We start from the raw sequence: 24,337 nt of genomic DNA, 5'->3' as shown, positions 1-24,337 counted from the left end.
TTTTATAATATGATTCAGATAAAATAAAAACATAATAATAATAACAGTAAGATACTTTTTAAACCTCCTCTAAGAGTAACAAGTTTGGCTATGATAAGCCTTTCTTTCTATACTTTGATTAGAAGTATTCTCAGGAGAATGCCTTGTCTATCTTTCTGCCTCTAGGAAGGACTGGCCCTAACCCACCTCAGACAGATGGTTGTCCATTCTATTCAAGGCTTTTCAGATTGATGGGCACATGGACATAAATGAGAGAATTAATACAAAATCAAAAGAGCAACTGGGCTGAATTCAACCTTAGATTAGCATATTAATGCCTTATCCTCACTGCCCTAGGGAAGGTCTGGTTGCTCCCAGTGTAAGTTTTGATTTGCAGACCCAGTTACTGTACACTGAAATTTCATTATCCTCAGAAGTGGCAGCATAATACTGCTTAGAGAAGCAGCTGTACCTAAGTACCCCAGGGACCTCTTCAAAATGGAAACTAGCCACTACAGCATCTTGGGAAGAAACTTCAAGCACTGGAGAGATTAAGCAAACTCCAAGTTGGTGTATTTCTCTCATCAAAACCATAATAATAATACAATTCAATTTCATGATTACAATCATTCTGACATAAAACTAATCTGCAGTAGTAACCATTCTTTGTGCTTCTTAGCTTGATTTCAATATCTAATAATATAAAAGCATAGGGAAAAAACAAAAACAAAGACAAAAACAACATCAACCTTTCTTGCTACTGACACATTTTGACAAGATATATCTTAGCTGGTACATTTTTAGCTCAGGACAAAATAAGCTTTTTGCACCTGCTAGAGCTTAATTTGTTTGTCATTCTTATTTATAAGACACAAAAGTCCCTTAGCCATGCTGATAATTAAAAACAAAAGGAATCCACCATTTGGGATGGTTTTAATATTTGGCAAGCAACTTGTCATAACTGCTTGTCCAAAGGCTGACCTTTCCCCAACGAGGACTTTCGCTCAGCTCAGCTCCAAGAGCTCTTTCTAACTATCCCCATATGGTTCTCCCTGCAGCTTTCTGCCAGCTGCCTTAGGTTCTTTCACAGTACTCTTGGCCCTGAATGCTTGCCAGCAGGGTTGGGTGTCCTTTGCTGAAATAGAACTAAGTGCAAGCAATAAGCCTGACCCTACAATTCTTAATCAGGGACAATACCAGCGCCCAAGCTACAGCTGGAATAGTGGGAATCTTGGTTTATGAGTCAGGCCATATTATTCTTTAACCCTTTCTCTTCTTAGTGATTGAATCAAAAATGTCAAGCCAGATTTTAAAAGCCCTTCTGAATACTTTGTTTTTTTTTTTTTAAGTAGTACCATGTTTCAATTTAAGATCAATTGATTTTAATTAAACAAAATTCTATCTCATCAACTGCTCCAAGTCTTTACAAGCTTAGGGAGACTGTTGACAAAATTCACCAAAACAGGAAATTTTAAAGGAGGGTTAATTTTTTCCTGTTCAAAGTTGAGCACGTGGAAAATACTCAAAGGTGAAAGGGAACTAATCTAAGTAAATAGGATAGCTCCATTTTAGTGATAGGTGCTTTGTAATGGGATATTACTTAATTTTACTTCTAAGTGCAACATTTTCCTCCCTGCCTTTGGTCCCTTCTCTTTTGGACTTTCCTTTGAAAATAGAATATTCATTTTTTGCACTGATGAAATATTTGCATCTGTTACTCAAACGAAAGTAAAATTCATAAAGATATGAAAGAGTGAATTCATAATACATTTTTATAGCCTTAATGGCACAGGGCCAGTTCTGATTCACCACCGAACATGATCCTAGATGCTTTCACATAGCTAATCTAATCTAATTTGGGGTGACAAATTCTGAGCTCCAACATGCATGCTCTGCACATTTAAAGAGTGAAAATTGATAGACTATCATAGGCCCAGTGAATTTGAAACTTTTATGATACATTTCACTGTCTTTCCCTAAGGTTGTAGGCATACCTCCAAAGACATCACTGTTTAGTTCAGGTTCAATGTTGGGACAAAATGAGATACACCTGAGTAACTGAACATTTAACAAAGGCTTACTTTGCTGAAACACAGGAAGGATATTCAACAAGGATATACAGCAAATAACATAGAAGCATTTGGTTTCTCAGGACATTATTCCCTTCACTTATAGAAAGAAACATGTGTGGTCAATCATCAGGATAAGTCATAAGGGTATAGAGACCCCCTTGATCTAAAAGGTCTTAAACCCACATATCTTGGGATTTTTATGGACCTCAGATTAGGAAGCTATGCCAAAGAATTGGGAAAACTCATATTTTAAAAAGAGAAGAAACTTCACCAGGGAAATCACAAGGGAAAGCCCAAAGAAGCTATGTGGGGGAAGAAAGCTAGGTTTGAAGGCAAATTATTGGAGAAAAAATGTTACATCAAATATCTTTACCAAGAAGTGTCTGGTACTTAAGATACATAAGACATTAACACAATATATGGACCAAAAATATTCCCTAGTAAAAAAAAGGCTGTTTCAAATAATTAATAATCAAAAAAGTGCAAAATAAAACTAAAACGATATAATGATATCATCTCATACTTAACAAATTGAGAATGATGACCAAATATGGAAAGAATCGATGTTAGAGAGAGGCTTCATGATGACTGTGAATTGGCCAACAATTAGGGTAAGTGATTTTAAATTATATTTTAACAATTCATTAGAATGTCTGTAACATTTGACCCTCAAATCCTACAGCTATGCATAATCCCCAAGAAGTTCAAAGAAAAAGCATTTAGACCCCAACATATCCAAAAAGAGTACCTATTTGGAGGACAGCAAAGTACTAGAAATACAGCCAATGGATATTAATTGGGAATGCTTATATAAATTGAAACATCAATATAATTGATGAGTTAAGAAACAATGAACATGGGGGCACCTAGATGGCACAGTGGATAGAGCCCAAGTCAAGAGGACCTGAGTTCAAATGTGGTCTCAGACACTTAACACCTCGTAGGTGTGTGACCCTGGTCAAGTCACTTAACCCCAATTGCCTCAGCAAACAACAACAATAACAAAACAATGAACATAAAGAATTAAGAGAAGCATGAGAAGATGCATATGAACTTATGTATGGGAAGTACAGGAACTTATGTACTGGGAAAATATATACAGTGAACATAATGTAAAAAGTAAACTGAAAGTTGAATAATTCCATTGACAAGATTGACCTCAACTTTTCTTTTTCCCTTCATTGAAGAGGTAAAGAGAATTATGGTTGTAGAATATAATACAAGTAACAGGTGCATAGCCAAACATTGATTTGTAGCTTAGAAGCATCTTAGCTCAATAAAATTAATTAACTCACTGAATACTCTCCACTTCATACCATATATAAACAAGGAGGAATCTGATTTTCTTCACATTTAAACAATTACTATAAAATAGGTGATAATATAGCTCTACATAGAGTGCTCTTACCTATTTTGATTTTTATATTATTTTTAGCAGTCACAAAATAAATAGTTTTGTTTTTTTTTAATAAAGAAAAAAAGTTTAAAAACCTATGATAAGATTAAAGGGAAGAAAAAAAATCCCAAAATTTTTTAATGCAGGTGTGAGTAATCACATCTCCATGTCATCCTTGAAGGCATGTCTGCCAGAGTTTCAGGCTTTAGCCATATTTTTTGTGGATTAGCAACAATAATATTAATTTTTGAGGCCAATAATACACTTCAGATATGTACTACATCTGATTTCTGATTCCAAAACTGAACTATATGAAAGGTCTGAGTCATGAAGCTACTAAAATGACTTTGGGGAAGATTTTTTTATAAAGCAGAGTGGAAAGGAAATAGAAGTCTTGGAAAGTTGAAGAAAGCTGTTTCTTAGTAAAGTAAGAACAAAAAGACACTCAAAAATTTAAGCTTCCAAGAATGTCAATTTTGTCTTTCTCTCTCTCTCTCTCTCTCTCTCTCTCTCTCTCTCTCTCTCTCTCTCTCTATATATATATATATATATATATATATATATATATATACACACACACACACACACACACACATATATATATATATGTATACATATATATATATATATATATATATATATATCTTTATTTGTGGAGGGAGGGCTCATAGAAACAAGATTCTAGATCTAGCAAAGCACTGGAATACATCTTAAAATAAATTCTTTCAGAATTTTCTCCTAGTAGAAAAAGACAATAAAGTAAAAGATGAATTATTGAGACAAGTTTGGTCAATTAGGGACCCATTTTCAGAAAATCACCTAATATAATCTGTCAAAGAACTTTTAGCAAGCTAACAGGAAGAAAGAACATTTTGGTAACAAAATTAATAAATAAAATATTTCCTAGTAATTATGATGAAAGGTAGTAATATAATAGGACACTGAAAGTCACTTTGACTTTTTAATGGCCAAAAATCCATATCTGGGGAAAATATTGCAGTATATTAGCTCAGACATATATGAAACTCAGACTTCTTATGTTTTCTCTGATTTAAGAAGGAATAAGCTATAAATACTTTTACATTCTGATATTTATTTTCAAAATCCTCTGAGATACAACATGGTAATAAGACATATTTCCTGTTTTCATTTCTTTGCACAGAAAACTAGGAGATTTGTATATGTGTAACACTATAGGTAAACTCCTTTGTAATCAGTCATTTTTTGCTGAAATATTAAAATCATATTTACTCTTTATAACGTCACTATAATAACAAATGAATAACTTGATCATAAAGGGGAAAAATCCTCCAATATAGGGAATAATGCAAGCACATTTCTTTTTTTCTCAAAAAAGAAGCAAAATACATTGACTCTTTCAAAAATTGGAATGATAATGCATACATTTTAAAGCCTGAGTTTCACGGTGACCTTTTCCTCTTGTTATTGCACAAAAGGACTTTGTGAACTGAAAATATTTTATTTTCCTATATTTTTATCTCTATTTTTCTAGAAACTTGTTTTCATAATAACTCTGGTCCTTAGTTATTTATACTTGCAGATCAACTACAAAAATACAATTGTTCCAGTTCTGCTATTTAAGTTGAGACATTAAACAAATAACTTAATTTATTGGACTAATTTTTGATATCCTTAAAAAAAAATCAGAAAGTGGGTAAACTAAGTAATCCCTAAGGTCCTTTAAAGTTTGAAAACCATAAGATCTTATGAAATGCATTATGAAAAGGAAATCAAAATTAAGACAATAATAAGAGAAATATCTTATTTTCCCCAAATCATAATTTTCTCCCATAAAAATTTCTCTAACATCAGAAGTTCCTACTTCAAAAAAAGTATTTATACCTTTCAAATTCAGATTTATATCATAACTTTTTGATGAACTAATCCATAATCCTCTTTTATATAACACTAGCTACTATTATAACCTTGTTCAGTGTATATTTTGTGAGGGAAATAAAGTACTTTTAAACATAGCCTCACAAAGAGAAATTAATGCACCATCACATATAAACATAACACATAGATGTATATACATATGTATATGTGTATACACATATTTATTTGTATAAAAATAGGGAGATTCTAGTCCACTCCTGTTCATAAGTGAGAAACCTTACAAGTTATGTACAATCTCAACTTCAATCATACTAGAAACAAACATGTAGAGTAACCACTAAAATCCACTTATCTAACCCAGTCCTGTTCTGTAACTTTTAACTTACATTCCCTCATTATTGAGAAATATTCAGCATCCCAAATATGTCTGAGCTATTCAGAAAATCTATCCAGACTACTCAACTCCTTGACTTTAGGATCGGCTCTGAGAAATTGGGACTTGCAGCCAAATTCTCTGCTTTAATTATTCAATGCTCACTAGCTCTTTTGACAGTTTAATAAACCTACTCTACAGTACCCTCTCAAAGCCTTTGACAGCATGCTCCAAATAAAGTCAGGTCCAAAAAACAAATGGTGCCATCTGCATAGCTACATACAACAACCCAGGAGCAACATCATTAACAGAGCAGCAAAAAACTAGAGAAGGACAAATAAAAAAAGAATCCAAACTCCCAATCTCCTTAATCATATATCTAAATAAAAACCTGCAAACAAGGAGATTAAAATTTAGTTCTCATTGGCAAGCAGGACTTACAAACTATGTCAAACTTCCCTGAATAAAGAAGCAAAAACAAAGAAAAAGGAGAAGAGGGAAGAGAGAGAGAGAGAGAGAGAGAGAGAGAGAGAGAGAGAGAGAGAGAGAGAGAGAGAGAGAGAGAGAGAGAGAGAGAGAGAGAGGAGGGAGGGAGGGAGGGAGGGAAGAGAGGGAGAAGTAGACATTAGGTAGAAATAAAAATAAATTCCAGATGAGTAAAGGTTAGTGTCCAATTTTATATGAGGATTGGCTGAACAATCTTGAACATATGGGGTACTGTTAAACTTAAAGAGGCCATATCAATAAAGTGTTTTGAGCTCTTCAGAGAAAGATGATTTAGCAAAAGTGAAGCACCATCACAATGATTCAAATATTAACATAGCTTAAGGTTAATCAGTAACTAGTTTGTATTACTTAAATTTGGCAGTTATTACAATTAATTTTGCATAACACAATTCTATTATACAATACTAATTATTCCACATAATGTGTTGAAATATACACCAAAAGGCTTATTAACACTTGGGATTTCTCTTAGTTTCTGCTCATATTACACAAATGTTGTACCTATTAAATATTCCTACAATCACAAGTTAGGTTTGCTTTAATAATCATGGCCAAGAAAGTTACCATAGATGAGGGAAGGTGTTAAGAAGGCAAAGATGGTTTGCTGAAATGGTTCCTAAATGATGTTCTATTGAAGGGATTTTGAATGATGACATTATAACCTTTAGACTTACATACTGCATGTACATACAAAAGAAATATTATGAAACATGGCAAGTCTGTATTGGGTTATAGTATCCTTTTGTATTCTCCTCCAAATATTTTCAAAAGTATTTCCTCACATGGGAAATAAAGAATTACAATAATCTCTGATACATTTCAGCAGCATAGTGACAGCAAAGAAAAGAGAAAAAAGAAAGTCCACAATTGGGAATCCAGAAACTAAAGCTAAAAAAGTGTTGGGAAGTCCCATCATTTCTCAGGACTGCTATCAATTCATGATGATTTTTAGCACTATATTTATTATCCAGTGACTTCATAATGATATAATGTCAACAAAGAGAAAACTACAAGAAAAGCTCAAAATCACTAGATTGTCACATATTTTGAAATAATTATAATTTTTCTTGATTGATAGTGAAATATCTTTCATGTTTCTTCCATACTCAAAATGACTCCATAATGCCTATAAGATAAAGCACACTATATTCTTTTTTTTTTTTTTGCCTTCTTTCCCTCCCTCCTTAACCTCTTATTTTTTGGGGTATTTTCCCTCTTTTTCTCATGTTTTCTCTCTTTCTCTATCTCATTTTGTTCCAATTCCCTGTCTCCTATGTCCTCTTTTTTTTACTATCCATTATCTTGTCCAGAGTCCCATTCATGAGCCCTGTACACTGATTAACACAGGAATGTTGATTGCCCTGTTTCCATACTGGGCCTGTTCACTTTTCTCTAAGCATCATGGTGACATCACTCCTTCAGGTTCATCATAGTGGTTTCAGATTTAATGCAGTAATCCATTCAGCTTTAGCCCACTAAAGTTAAGACTTCTTGAGCTCAAGCAATCCACAATCTTTGGCATCCCCGAGTAGACAAAATTACAGGTATGAGCACCATGTCTTGGCAACCAATTTTTCTAAATTAATTTCACATTATTCTTCATCCTGCCCTGCATTTTGTAGCCAAACTAACTTTATATTTCCTGCCTCTATTATTTTGTATATGTGTCCCTCGTTCCTGGAATTTTCTTACTTTTCCTCTTATTCCTTGAATTCTTAATTCTTTTTAAATCTAAACTCAAGTGCTACTTCCTAAACAAGGCTTCTCTTCCACCAACATACATATTATTAAAGCTCCCCATAAAAATATTTGCTTTATATATGATTTCTATGGTCAATCTATACGTAATCTATTTCCATCTAGTAGAATAAAACTTTTTGAAGTCATAGACTTCATTTTTTCCCCTTTGTATTACTAGAACTTCAAAGATAGATGCTTAATGTTGGGGATTAAATAATTTAATCATTTTAAAGAAAGTAAAATTAGTCTTTATTTTGTCCCTCCTATATGATTCATTAAAGCAAAAATATCTTTCATTCTTCTCAAAGAAGCTGATATAAAAAGAATATATCATGAACACAAATAAAAAAAACAAAAACAAATAAATACAATTACCTTTAGGTACTATTTTCTTTTCAGATTTTTCTTGTTTTTCAGCCTTCTCTTTGTGAATTTCTGGGGGGGAAACATAATTTGCACTTTAGAAAAAAAGTTTGAATAATGAATGGGGCAAGAAAAGAACTTCATTCATAAATTGATCCCTGAGCTATATAGTATTCCTGAATTATCCTATAATGACATGATGCAGACAGATGAAATGGAAACATTTTTATTACTCATATTGTTGTTTCTTTTATGTATACCATCTTAAAATTTGAGACATTTTAGTAGTTTCATAAAGAAAATGCCACTGGGGAAAAATCTTGTTAAGCTTTCACCATGTTAGAATGCTATAACCAATCACAAATTATAATTACATTTTATTTCAATTACTCTCACTACAAATTAAGAACACTTAATCGAAATCTAATTTAGATTTAGTAAGACACAATTTTTACATATTAAATTAAGAATTTGTGAAATGAGCTGTAACAACTACCTAATAGGGAGGATGGTTCAGCATTATTGAGTCAAATTTCTTAATCGGTATTTGCAATCACATTGAACCAATAATTACAGGGAGCAGATAGAAAGATAGATATAGATTATATTGAAAGCATCCCTATCATGACTTTGTATATATTGATATGCCCATGATTGAATAAGCCTAATGATAAAAATGAAACTTGGATTTCCCATTAATTTAAACTAGAATAAATAACAGATTAGAATCTTTTAAAATTATTGGCAGAAGTCACTAGGCAGAGAGACAATGTTAGGACATGAAAAGATCTCTAGGACTCAAAAACAGTTAATATTCTGAAGCCAGCTCTTACTAGTTGTATGACCTTGGTTAAGTCTGTTAACTATATGAGAGAAGCAATGTGATATAATGGATAGAAAAATGTCCATCAAGTCTGGAAGATCTTCTAGATGATTCAAGTTCTTCCTCTTTCATACTGGTTGTATGGCCCAAGAAACTCCTAAAAACTAAAAACTGTATACTACATACCAATGATTAGCATTGGTAGAAGTTTTGTCATTAGAAGTTTCTTATACCAATGATAGGAAATTGTTTTTAATGAAGCATAACAACATTTGTACTACAGTTATCTTCTACATGGTGATTTTTCCTGTCATTATTTTGATATATCATTGGTTGTCATAAAAAAGTTAAGTGAGAATTTTGGGGGAGTTTTGTGAAAACTACAGACAACATGGGAAGGCAAGCAGATGACACAGAAAAAGTTCAGAAACTTAGAAATGCACACATAATATCAACATAATTTATCTTTTGATACAACAATACTTCAGACTTCTCTGGTGTGAAGGGAGGGCAAATTTTTTGTGCATGGATTTTCCAGATAACAGGGGTCATTAATTCCCTTAATCCCTTGTACTTCCTTGAAGGGGTTCAAGAGAACCCTCATCTGATACTGGAATATCAGGGTATGTTTTTTGTTTTGTTTTGTTTTAAAGGAAGAAGAAAATTGCTTTTAACCAGCTTTTTAAAAGTGTATCTTAAACACACAAACAGAAATGTTGCCAGCTTTATATTTCAGAAAATTGTGGAAGATTTGTATTCTGCACAAACAATTGGTTCAAGGAATAACCATCCTGATGAAATCAGAAAAATGTTTTATCCACTTAGGCAGGGAGGGAGGGTGAGAATAAGTGCAAAAGTCAGAGACAGAGACAGAGACACAGAAAGACTAAGAAAATGACAGAGACAAAAACAGAGGTCTACAAAAAGACAGAAACAGAGACAGACAGACATAAAAGACAGAGACAGAAAGAGAGACAAAGACAGAGACAGAGACAGAAAGAAAGTTCCATATCATCAAACTAGCCTTTACTAGGTTTAAGATTTTGGAAGCTTTTATAGTTCATCTCTCGGACAGATGGCCTATCTTGCTACAGTAGCTCTGTTGGGAATTGGATAATTACCATAGAAGCTTTCACAATAGACAAAAAATGATATAATGAGATTTGGGGGGGATGGTGACAGTTATGGTTCCATAAGATCATTTTCGTTAGAATTTATCTAAAAATTACTAATTTAAAGTATTTACACAAACACACAGAAATAATTATACAAAATGACATGTTTAATTTTTCATAGCAAGCATTATGAAACAAAGTTAAGCATATCAATTTGCTTTTTTGTATAACTATTTAAAGTCATCACAAGACTAAAACTGTTTACAAATAAATGTACTTGGTTACTTTTATGGCAGTGGGCAACTAGCTCAAAGATCTATCCCAAGTACCTAGCTCCCCATCCAATACATTGTCTACTGTCACAAAAATAACCAAATACATTTATTTGTAAACCATGTCAGTTTTTTGTGATTTCATTCCAAATGGCATGTATAGTGGAGGATTTGTCATACATTTTTTTCATGGCTCCAACATCTTAGGCAGTGCCAGCTAACTTTCTCTCATTCTCTAGGGACAAGTTTTGTGCATGAATATTGTCTTTTCTTTGCAAATAAAATGCTCAATCACTACACTGAGTACTAAAGTTGTTTAAAACAGTATGCAATTGAGCCCAAGTTTGCAGAAAATTGCTTTCCTGAATTCCTAACTAATGCTGCTTCTTTCATAACTGAGTGTTATTGTTCAAAGGGGAAGTCCAAAGATGCTATGCATGGTTAAAGCCATCACTGTTACTGAAAAAGAAAAATAAAAAAATCTTCCACACAAAACAGTAAAGTGATAATGTCACTTTCATAGACAAAGAGCAATGCTACTTTTAAAAAAGCAATTGTTTAGAGGTCAAATCAGGCAACTTCTGGCAGCAATATTTGGTCAGTCAGATGTTCATGAATATGAGAAATACACATCCAATTCTAATGGTCAGTCAAAGTTAAATTGTGTCTATTTGCCCTTTTCATGTTTCACTGGAGCCTTATGTTTTATTTCATAAATAAAGTTAACCAATTTTATTCTACGACTGTTGATGTCTTAACAGTCAAAAGAAATTGCTTCTGAGTGTGCCCCACTCTTTTTCCTACTCCTTAGCTAAGGAATAATGGCCATTTAGGCTCTTATCTAAAATGCTATGATTGCAGATATCACTTAAAAAAGATAATTTCTTATGAAACTAATGATGCTCTCAATTACCCTTTTCTATTAATTAAATATCTGTTTTTCAAATCAGCTTTGTAGTAGTGGTTTTGTCTAAGACCACTTGAGTGGTTAAACGTAAGGATTTCCTGCTCCAAGATTGAACATCTAAATAAATAGTACATATTTCTATAGCATTTTTGTGTGTACGAAATATTTTCCTCACAATTTCCCTGTGGTAATGAATGAATTATTATCCCTATCTACCCCCTTTTTCCATGTGACTTCTTTCTGGTCAATTGCTTCTTATATGCTCTGGTAAAATAACTGTCCTATCAAATAGCTATCCTATTTGATATTCCTGGTCACCACATTCATGTCTTCTTCCTTCCTTTACACAGGCTACAATACTCTCTTCCATGTTTCTTAGGATCCCAAAATGTATGCTTATTGAGGGCTTTCTTATCTCCACAACATAACTCAGCATCTGGCATCTAAAGTGCACTTTATAAATATATATTGAATTTAGTCAAAAGATAAATCTAAGCAGTATCATCTCACCTGCATAAGAAGTTTCCTATTTTCCCCACTTATTAATTATTATTTATTACTTATTAATGCTCACTCCCCCAAATTACTTCAATGAGTAAAGTCAGAAAGCACTTATTAAGAGCCTACTATGTGTCAGGTAACATATTAAACATTTTCTATGCCAAGAAAGACAAAAGATAATCCCTGCCTTTAAGAAGTTTATATTCGATTAGGGAGACTACATGCAAACAACTGTGCATAAATAAGATATATGCAAGACAAATTGAAAATAATCAATAAAGACACTAAAATTAGAGGAGACCAGGGAAAGTTTCTAGTAGAACACATACAATAATCTTTAGCTTTGAGCAGCATGCTGTGGGGAAAATGCTGAGAGATTTTTGAGATCTGAATATTACATAAAAGGAAAGTGATAATTTCTGGAGAAAATGGGGGAAAATAAGAACACTAACTAATGCAATGTTAGTGGAGTTGTTAACTGATCTAACCATTCTGCAATGCAATTTGGAACTATATTCCAAGGGAAACCAAACCATATATATACTTTGATTGAACTATAGTACTATTAGGTCTTTATTCCAAAGAGATCATAAAAAAGGGGAAAGGATCTGCATGCATATATATTTTTTGTGTTAGAAAAGAACTGGATATTGAGGGGATGCCCATTAATTGGGGAATGGCTGAATACATTGTGATATATGAATGTAATAGCATACTATTGTTCTAAAGGAAATGATGAATAGGCAGAAAAACATGAACTGATTCTGAATGAAGGGAGCAGAACCAGGAGATCATTGCACATAGAACATTGTGTGATGATCAACTCTCAAAGACTGAGCTCTTCTCAGCAATACAATGAACTAAGACAATTCCAAAAAACTCAAGATGGAAAATGTTGCACACATCCAGAAAAAAATGAACTATAAAATCTGAATGGAGATTGCATACTATTTTCCTTTTTTTTTCCTTTCTCATAGTTTCTTCCCTTTTGTTCTTCTTTTGCAACATGATTAATATGGAAATATGTTTAATATGATATTATACATGTATAATCTTTATCAAATCATTTGGTCTCTTAGGAAGAAGAGAGAAGTAAAAGTGAGGGAGAAAAAAAATTGGGAATCAAAATCTTCTAAAAGTAAATGCTGAAAACTATCTTTACATGTAATTGTAAAAATAAAATTATATTATGTGAGGGGAAAAAGAGAATGCAATGTTGAAAATTGAACATGGTTTCTTGACCTCATAAAACTTAAAAGATAAAATCAATATTATTTTTAATAGGTATTAATGAGATGCCAGAGGTCTCTTTTTTGGTCATCAAGAGTTTCCTCCATGAAAGGAGTTTACAAATCAGTAGTAGAGACTGCATGATTTATACATGGTCGCATACCTGATAAGGTTCCATTCATTAGAATGTAACTATCATGTGAGTGGCAATAAATGCATTTAAGGATCATCAATAATGAATCAAAAATTTCAATATATATATATATATATATATATATATATATATATATATGAAATGATTATTTGTTTATTAAAGATATGTCAAAAGTTAGGGCATATGAGCATATAGTGACCACATTTAATAAAAAACCCCTCAGTTTTAGTATTTAATAGGAAATCTAGAAATAGAGTTATTAGTAGAATTATGAAGAAATGTTTCATATCTGATAAGGTATTACACTCAATTATGAATTATATCCCTAAACATTCCATTTGCTGGGTAGAGGTCTGTTAAACAAGATCATCTCTCATCTATACTCTTATTATGCAAGTCCAAAACAACATTCAGACTAACAATTACTATATCTGAAAGCTGCAATAATGATTTCCTCATATTTGTGGATAAAAATATCAGCAATTCTTTCTCTGAACATTTTTTGATTGTAAGGAATGATTTTTTTCTTTTATAACGCAATCAATGGAAATAAAGTAAACAATGCAGCCAACATAGAAGAACTAGGCTAAAACTAATGGGGAAATTCATCACTCCAGAAGACTCAGGGATGAACTTTTTAAAAAGTAAATAATATTAATGAAACCCAAGCTGGCAATAAATAGCTCACATTCATGTAATGCTTTAAAGTTCACAGAGCATTTTCCTTGTGTTATCCATGGGAGGATAGTGGTTCAAGTTTTGATGTTTGTGTTTGTCTTTTGGTTTGGGTAAGATTTTATTCTGCTTAGACATTAGAATTTTTAGTAACTGAAAAGAAAAATATGAGTCTCCTTTGGGCCAGAACTCTGAAACAAGGATTCTTACAAGGTGTTAAGTCAGTGGAATTGATAAAGACAATGGTTATATAATATATAATATATAATATATTAATATAATATATAATATATATTAATATAATATATAATATATTAATATAATATATAATATAATATAACAATGGTTATATAGTTTAGCATGGTGATTAATAATTCTCTAGTTCAATATATGTACTTAGTACTTTATATAGTCCTACAAAATTCACACCTACAATGATGTAATTATAATAGAGTATATAATGGCCACCAGGGACCCAGAGACAAATTCATTCCATCATCCACATTTGTGGTGGCTGGAGGCTGAAGCACAAGCATAGAGACCCAGAGACAGATTCACTTCATCTTACATCACAGTGGCTGGCCTCCTGCATTTCCTTCACTGAGACCAAGGCTAGTCTGAAGGACTTCCAGAAAGCTAGCTGAAGCCCCAGGCAAGGAGACAAGAATTTGAAGGAGACAATTAAGAATTTGGACTGTAATACCTGGCTATTCTTGTAGTGATTAATCTGCTGAAAGGAAGGCTGCTCCAAGACCTCCAGAAAACCAACAAAGAACATTATAATACAATGTTTGATATATCACTCTAAACAAAAAGAATTCCTGTGTCATAATAAATTATCTATGAGCCTCATTTCTAAAATATATAGAGAACCAAATCAAATTTATAAGAATCCAAGTCATTCTGCACTTGATAAGTGGTCAAAAGATATGAACAGGCAATTTTCAAATGAAGGTATTAAATCTATCTGTAGTCACATAAAAAAAAGCTCTAAATCACTATTGGTTACAGAAATGCAAATTAGAATAACTCTGAGATACCACTTCACAGTGGCTAATATGACAGAAAACGAAAATGAAAATTGTTGGAGAAGATGTAGGAAAATTGGAATCCTAATGCATTGTTGAGAGACCTGTAAACTGGTCCAACTATTCTGCAGAGCAATCTGGAACTAGCCATTGTCTTTGATCCAGCAATACCATTATGATGTTTGTTTCCCAAAGAAATTATCACAAAGGGAAAAGGACCCATATGCACAAACATGTTTATAGTAGTTCTTTTTGTGGTGACAAAGAATTAGAAATTGGGGGGGATGTCCCTCAGTTGGGGAATGGCTGAACAAGTTATGAATGCAATAGAATGGTATTATTCTGTAAGAAATGATGAACAGAAAAACATGGAAAACCATGTATGAACTGATGCTAAGGGAAGTGAACAGAACCAGGACAACATTGTACACAGTTAACAGCAACATTATATGATGATAAACTATGATAGACATAGTTCTTCTCAGTAATGTAATGATTTAAGACCATTCCAAGATACTGGTGATGAAAATTTCTGAATCTCTCCAGAGAAAGATTTATGGAGTCTGAATATAAATAGAAGCATACTAGTTGTACTTTTTGGGCTTTTTCTTTTCTTGTAGTTTTTCTCTTTGTTCTGAGTCTTTTTTCCATAATATGACCAATGTGGAAATATGTTTACTATTGTACATGTATAACCTATATGCTATCTTGGGGAAGGGGAAGGAAAGGAGAAAAAGTTGTAACTCAAAATCTTACAAATGTTGAAAACTATTTTTACAAATAATTGGGAAAATACTATTAGGATAAAAATGTCTATTAGTAAAAACCATATATATATATATATATATATATATATATATATATATATATATGGTTTTCCATATAATATACATATATATATTTCATATAATATAGTATCTGTATCACAAATTACAGTAGGGATACTTTTTAATATTTTAATTTAACTAGAAGATTTTGAGTAAAGCAACTTTCAAATGCATTACTTAAAATTTAAGAACTCTGTATTCTTGTTCTAAAAAAGTCCTTGTATTTTTCTCACAGAAATGCTGTCTTATTGTAGCAACATGTCCGGTATAGGAACAAATTCAAAGTTATTCTTTAAAGAAACATTATAGTCTAGGAAATGTGTATATATATATATATATATATATATATATATATATATATATATACCTACATATTTCACAGCATATATATATGTGTGTATATATATATATATATATATATATATGTATATGCTGTGTATTTATATCTTGTATGCCCTGTTCAAATGTAAGCTCCTTGAGAGAAGGACCAGTTTTAATTTTCATTTTTGTATTAAGACATCTCACGTGTAATAGGAACTAAACAAATATTTATTGACTGAAATCCAATACCTGGCTCTATCATTTATTAGATATATAACCTGAAGCCAGTTGTTTAATCTTTCTAAATCTCAAGTTTTTCATCTGTAAAACAATTTGGTTGGCCAGATAGCTTCAAATATGTCATCTACTTTTAAATCTTTTATTCTATGATAACTGAAGGTACTGAGGAGCAGAATGGTTAAGGGACTTCCCCAGTTTCACACATCTTGTCAATTGTTGAGCCAGTTTAAAAATTGTAAATTCTAATATCAACCTCTTAGTCTATCCTTCTCTGTTCCTTCTCAAACTGGTGAGAGGGAATTGCGAATTGAATTTTTATAGATTTAACAATCTTAAAAATTAAATATTCTCAATTCTTTATAATAGTTATATTCATTAACAAAGAGTGAAGACAACCGTTTTCAAAACAGTGAACTCAGACAACTAAATGATTCTTAAGAACACATCTCTGATAGTTCATGGCATTCTCTTCTGAGTCATGTTTTCATATTATATATCTTATCCTTTGTGATGAATAGTTTTAATTTTCTAATAATCACAGCCCATCTTATTTCTGAGTTGACAAAGAGCTTGTAATTTTATAGAAGACTTCCGTGGCCAGTTTAAAGCAGGTGATTTATCTCTATCAATGACAAATAGTTAATAAATCCCAAATATTATGAATTCATGTGTAGAAAAAATGACAGAATCAAGAAGCTGAAAGAAGAATTTTCATCACCAAGGCAACCATCCTGATTCTTTGAGATGACAGCACAGTTTATTAAATTATTATTAGGGTATGGAAATTTTTAAAAATTCCTTTAGATTTTCTCTGGCTACAAGTATTAGAATATTTCCCTATATTTTTCTCACATTTCCATGTTTCAATGTTTCCTTGTTTTATATATTTACCCTATCTCTGCTGTACCAAATTATCCTGTGCTGGTTGTAGGTAGGTAGGTAGGAGGGCCAAACCCTGAGGGTTGCTCCATTTAGAGGCCCTGAGAAAAGCCATAAGTTGCCACAATGAATCTTCCAATGTTAACTTTGAGGATACAGGTTTTATTACCATTTTTTCCATTATAACTATATATTTTTTCTATTTATATTCCAAACAGTTTACTCTAGGATTCAAACCCTATGCCATTTATGGTGGTATGGATTCTAGGAGGCTATTTCCTAAAAAAAAAAGTTCTGTCTAACCACACTAAATTGTAAAGGCTTCAGTCACTGGTCATAATAGACAAACAAATCAAAAAACAAACAAACAGAAACAGAAAACTTGAGTTTAAATCCTTCCTCTGTCACTTCTTATCCATTCTTCATTTATAAAATGACAGGATTGTCTTATGTGGCCTCTAATGTTCTTTCTGGCTATATCTCTACCAATATATCCATATTTCATATAGATACATAGCTAGAGATAAATGTATATATCATATTATTTATATCATATATGTGTACATACATAACTGTATCTATCATCTGTCTATAATCTGACTCCTTTGTATCATCTAAAAAACATTCTAACTTAGGTCAGAGAAATGTATCATTAAAAGATTGGCTATAAGGTAAAGATTTTTTTCCTTATACCTCCATAGTTTATAAAGACTGTCTAGGAAAGTTGGAAGCATCATGATCTATGATAGAGAAAGTAGTACATGTTCTGATGATATAACAGTATACCATGAAGTATATCAGACATTTAAAGTTCATGATGGTACAAATTATTTAGCTGCCAAGGAGGATGGAAAACATGAAAACTTCATCACACAACTCTACCTTTATTATCTGGTGATACAGCATTCTGAATGGATCACCTCCTCAAGTTCTGAATATTTATGAAAATTAGTTATTCCATCTCCTCCTCATTCACCCTTGCCATATGTACAGAGTTCTAAGTGACACAAGTTGTTGTGCCACAGTTCCCTTTTATTGTTCTGCTTCAGTTTCCCTGGTTGCAACCCTCATTAGAACTGAGATAATTAGGGCTATAGAGATCTGACATTCCAGAAGATAAGACTCCAGATAGCCTATTCAGATATGGCATTGTCTATATCTCTAAGTTCCAGACTTCCTATCTCTAGTTGGACACTTCCTAAGTCCTCACAATTTGTAAGAATGTATGGTCCTACCTGTCACACCTGTCACAACTGAATTGATGGTCCTTGCCTGGAGATTCCTACTCACCAGAGTTTGGACTCTACTCCCCTTTGTGTACCCAAGCTTGGATTTATCTGTATATATTTCACTGAGAACTCACATTCTCTGGTGGATGCTTTGGACATCAGTCCTGGGGGCAACATGTCCCCAGCACAATCTCTCCATCTCAGAAATCCAAATAAAATATTAAAAATATTAAAATATTTTTATTAAAATAATATAAAATATTAAAAACTATCTAATATCTGTTTTGCCTCAGTTTCTCTATAAAACTCAATTTTACAAAGTAAATTAAAAGGGGAAAAAAAGACCTGAATTTGAATCTACTAGGGTTTTTTCAACTTGAGGAACTTCAAAGTCTTTTACAAATATTACAGAAGGAGAATTTAATTTGTTTTGGCCTGAATGGTAAAGAATCTCTTCTGTCGTTGAATTATTTTCATTAGAAGCAAAACAATCAAAAGACAACATAAAAATACAAAAATGAAAACATCAACATCGAAACAAAAGAAAGACAAAGAAACTGGTCCCATGAAATCTTGGTACTTTTCTTTACTAACATATACCTTTTGAAAGGGCAACAGGGTAGCAGAGAGAGCAAATAGTAATGTTGAAAGGAAAGACATTTTAAGCTACTTATGTCATATTTAGAAGGGTATGGAATCAGTGAAAACTTTTCCTTAATCAATCAATCAACAAATATGCATTAAGAACCAGAAACTGTCTAACTGTTGGTTACACTAAGAGTAGCAATAAACAGTCTCTGAATTCAAATAGCACATTTTTAATAATAGTTTTTATTTTCAAAATATTCACAAAGATATTCATCCTTGCAAAACCTTGTGTTCCAAATTTTTCTCCCTTCCTTCTCCTCATTTTCCTCCCCTAGACAGCAAGTAATCCAATATATATTAAACATGGGCAATTCTTCTATACATATTTCCATATTTATCATATGCACAAGAAAAATCAGATCAAAAAGTGAAAAAATGAGAAAAAAAGCAAGCAAACAATAAAAAGGTGAAAATATTATGTTGTTATCCATATTCAGTCCCCACAGTTCTCTTTTGCAATACAGATGGCTCTCTCCATCATAAGCCTATTGGAATTGGCCTGAATCACCTCATTGTTTAAAAGTCTAATGAGAGAGACATGTAAATAAATAACCACAAATAAATAACAAGATGGAAATTAAAACTATAGAGGAAAAGGATAAAGTACCAGAGAGAATCAGGAAGTTCTAGTCCATTACAAGGAGGAATTTGAGCAAAGTCTGGAAGGAAATCAGAGATTCTAAGCAAACTCAGAAGATCTAGGTTTATGAAGACTATCAGGTTTTAGATTATGTAAAATCTGTGTATGTATGTTTGTATGCAGGTGATTAACTTTCTTCCTTTCTAATCTCAAAACAAGATTCTGAAAATAAACTATATAAAATAAAATTTTAACTTTTGGGAAAAAAATTACTCTTTTCCAAAACCTTAATTCCAAAAGGATATACAGTCTCTTTTATACAGTCAATGACTGTCTCTTTATAACACTGCTTATTTAATGTGTAGCAGAATAAACTAAAAAGAGAGAAAAATGCTTCTATTACATTGTTCTTAGGAGCATTCAGAAGAAAATTAAAAAGATATATGGCTACCAAATGAATGGAGCTCCCTGTAAATGTTTAATTAACCCTGAAAACTCAGCTTCACTATCACTATTAATCTAAAATATGAAAGCTACAAAATATTAACATCTGTAAGATATCATTATCTTATTTTTGGAAAGCTTAGACAAAAATGCTGAGCTGTTGTAGCATGTGCGGGTAGATATTGTTAAAGTTTGTTTTACTAGTCCTTTTTCTTGGCTGTTGTACTATATCTTTGAATGTTTATGTATTACCAAAAGAATAATAAATGATTAGGCAGCTTATATTTAGCTAATATTTATATGTATACACATTTTATGTATATATATATATATATGAATATAAATGTGTATATTATATGTATATATATAATATAAACATAATATAAGGAGTGTATATATATATGTGTGTATAAATATGTATATTTATATATATTGTATGTATACACATAGAAATATAGATAGAAGATAATAATGATGATAGATAGATAGATAGATCCTCTCATTTTGCAGATGAGGGAACTGAAGCTCATAGAGATTAATCAATTTGCCCCAAATTACTAAGACAACCAATTTCAGTGGTGATATTTAAAAGTTGGATTTTAAGGTTCCAAGTTTAATACTTTTTCCACCACAGCAAACTACTTCAACTTCTGCCTCTGGTTTTAGGGTTGCTTAATAAAGAATTAACATCATTATATCACAATGATCCTCATTAGACAGTAAAGTTCCTAAGAGCAGAGTTTGTGCTATATCTTATTTTTTGTCCCCTACTACTTCATGTTTTATTCACATAATAGGCATTTACTGAATTTAAATAAACTGAATCATTACTATTATCCTCTATTATCAATAAAAATATGTTTTCTTTTCTTGGCCACTAAATGACTATATATATTTGTATCATCAAATATATTAAATATTAAACATTATTTATTATTGTTATTATTATACAAGTATGGAGAGGATTATTAAATGGAGGACCCCTGATCAGATGATTCCCCTAAACCACCTGATGAAATTAGTAAATATAAGAAGAAGATAAGAGACAACATACACTAAGGCCATCAAGTTTTGCTCCATTTACTCTTTGAGTGATTGCATTTACAATTTTAAAAAGGCAAGATACTGTTTAGCAACTCAGAACTGGTTGCAGATTGTAAACCTGAAATACTGGGAGATCCATTCACACCTTTTAAAGGATTTAATACAAAGGAAGTATTTAAAAAACAAACAAACAAACAAACAAAAAACAACAACAACAAAACATTCACACTTTATTCCTATAGGCAATGTAAAGAATTTCCTCAATAAACTTGATGGAATTTTACAGTTGCAAGGTATTGCCTAAAGGATAAAGCCACAACCTTAACAGAGTTAAAAAGCATGAGCAAGGTCTGGAAGTTCAATCATTTGGGGAAGCCAAAGAGAAACCCAGCTAGGGACAAAGAACCCAGTACCCAAAGGGAATATTATTTGCCTTTCTCCTTGAATAGAATATAATGGAGGTGGGAGGGATTCCCTCTTTCCTGTCCCCCATCTTCAAAGTTATCTTTCAATATAATAATTCACAAGTCAGAGAAAATGCCCAATAGAAAACTGGCCCAATGAGTCCCATTTCTGATTGTAGTTTAGCTGTAGAGAGCAACAGGTCAAAAGAGCCCAGTTGAATAATCCCAGATGGGAGTAAATAGCATGAGGTCTCCACAAAAAGAAATAAAGCACTGAAATACTATAGTGCTTCAACACTTTGGTTATACAGATTCTCTTTGGGTGTCTTTGTACTATTGCATTCTATGTCAGTGTCTATTCTTCCCACTGATCCTACATAAGAGAGTATACCACAGGTTTGTTAGATATGTTTGTAGCTACTATTTCTATCATGCCATTTTAACAAATGCCTATATTTTAAGCAAATCTTAGCCATTGATTGATCATTAAAGGTTAATATATTAATGAGGAATCATAAGTTCTAATTTTAGGAGGGTAGATCCACAGAGTTCCTTGAACTTGGGGTAGATGTACCTTGGGGAAGTCAGTTTGTTGAGTTTGAACTGGATAGAACTACTAAACTACTAAGTACTAACTAGAAACTGCTAAAATGTGATTATCTAGATATAGGGTTATAGTAATCATATATATAGATATAGATATAGATATAGTAATCATTGGTAAAGACCCATGAGAGAAAAAAAGTGCTATTCTATTATATTTTGTTTTTAGACTGTAATTATATTAACTGGTATGCTTCCTTTACAAATTTGAAAAAAATATCTTTGAGATAACTTTCATATGCCTAAATGCTTAAATCTTATTTCATTAATCTGTCAATTGTCATTATAGAAGTTGATATGATGTTTAATAATACATCCAGAGTTAAAAGAGACCTCTTATTTAAAGGAATGGCTCTAAGCATTTTTTACTGATTGGAGGGCTATAGAATAAAGTTAATCAAGTGGCCAGGAAATCTGAGTTATAAACCTAAGTGCTTAATAACTCTTTTGAATACTGTCACATTTTTGAATTTTTATAAATTAATTTTTTTTACTCTACCTTAATTTTCATAATGACAGTTGAGTTTAAACTTCCATCTGTAGTTGTTTATGTGTTTCTTAAATCTACTGGGGAAATTTTGATATCCTATGTGTTACAAGGAACTAATGGAGAAGCTTTTCCCTGAAAAATAGGTTGATATGATTCATAACAGTCCTAAAGGTCTCAGTTTTGTATCATTTATATTCTGCAGAATAGGTCATTCAAGGTGTGAGCCATGTAAGTTTTCATGACTTTTAAAAACTGTTAACACAAGCAAGTAAAAAAGGGGCAAAATGTTAACATCTTATTTCCTCTGTTTCCTGGCTCTTCCTGTAATTTCATTATGGAGTTTGAGCAGAAGCATTTGGTTTAGGGTCACACCTTCCCCTTCTACATACATGTTGTTTGTCGTTTTCCCAAGAAGATCAATGACATATCATGGTGTGATGCTTCATCTCATGTATGAATTGGATTTAAGTGAGGCAAAGTTGCACAAAGTTGTCAGTCTCTCTTCTAATGGCAAGAAAAATGTCAGAACATGACTGGGATTTAATGTATTATCTTGGCATCTTTGATTGAGTTCTAAATTCTTCACAGCACTTGCTTCAGTCATCATGTCTATTGGAACAAATTGTTTTCATCTGCTCATTCTGCCAGGGGAAGTTTTCCTACACTTATATAGACATCTTCCTAACTCAGCAACAGATTCGAAGGCTGTCAATTATCTTTTTTTTTTTTTTCCTGAGGCAATTGGGTTAAGTGATTTGGTCAGATTTGAACTCAGGTCCTCCTGACTTCAGGGCTGCTGCTCTATCCACTGCACCATCTTGCTGCCCCGCAAGCTGTCAATTATCTTAAATTTGGTGTAGTCATTTGTCAAGATGGTTTACTTGGGTGTGAACACTGCCCATAATACAGCTTCTTGGAATCAAAAGTGGGAGTTGAGTGCCAGACAGACATCAAAGATAGATGAACATCCTAGAAAAGAACATGGCAGCCCTCATACCAGAAGTTCTAGTCCTCCTTGAACACTGAGTATACTTCAATTGCTACATACATAAATGTAAATGTATATAAATATATGTACATATAACTATAACAGGTAGCTATGTCTGGTGACAGTCGATAAAGTACTGGACTCGAGTCAGGAAAACTTGAGAGTCAGGAACACCTGAGTTCAAATTAAGACTCAGACACTATCTGTGTGGTTGTAATCTAGTTACTTAACTTCTGTCTGAATCAGCTTCCTTATCTGTATTACAAGGACAACAATAGCATCTCCCTCTCTCAGTTACATAAGAATAAAATAAGATAATATTTGTAAAGTTCATTGTAAATCTTAAAGTACTATATGAATGCCAATTATTATTATAAATTTTATTGTTACATTTTAGTGCTTTTTTCCAGATCCAATCTTAAAGGTGACATCAAAGGTTCTTTCATTGTTTGGAGGTGTTATTTCTCCCAGTCAGAATTTGTGCAAGGAAAATCTTTAAATGTAGCTTGTATTTAGGTTTTTAGAGTATTAAAGTCCTTCATAGTTATTCAAGGTAATAAATGCTTAGAAAAAACATTTTCTTTAACCTCACATAAAATACCAAAGGTGGAAATGATTCATAGGAGCTCATAATTCAGATTCAGGAAA

At 32.2% G+C, this 24,337-nt stretch overlaps 1 protein-coding gene across 17 annotated transcripts in view; it reads right to left on the bottom strand.

Annotated features, from left to right (window-relative positions):
• TRDN (triadin) overlaps positions 1-24,337 on the bottom strand; it is a 481,452-nt gene that overhangs the window by 357,149 nt on the left and 99,966 nt on the right. For all 17 annotated transcript variants that reach the window (XM_074309957.1, XM_074309965.1, XM_074309958.1 and 14 more), the window contains exon 5: positions 8,300-8,359. In XM_074309957.1, the coding sequence (XP_074166058.1) occupies positions 8,300-8,359 (60 nt within the window). The remainder of the gene's footprint in view (positions 1-8,299; positions 8,360-24,337) is intronic.

The sequence above is a fragment of the Sminthopsis crassicaudata genome, chromosome 4 (assembly GCF_048593235.1).
Source record: "Sminthopsis crassicaudata isolate SCR6 chromosome 4, ASM4859323v1, whole genome shotgun sequence".
In the NCBI taxonomy this organism is placed as follows: domain Eukaryota; kingdom Metazoa; phylum Chordata; class Mammalia; order Dasyuromorphia; family Dasyuridae; genus Sminthopsis; species Sminthopsis crassicaudata.
This window is presented reverse-complemented; position numbering and strand designations above follow the sequence as displayed.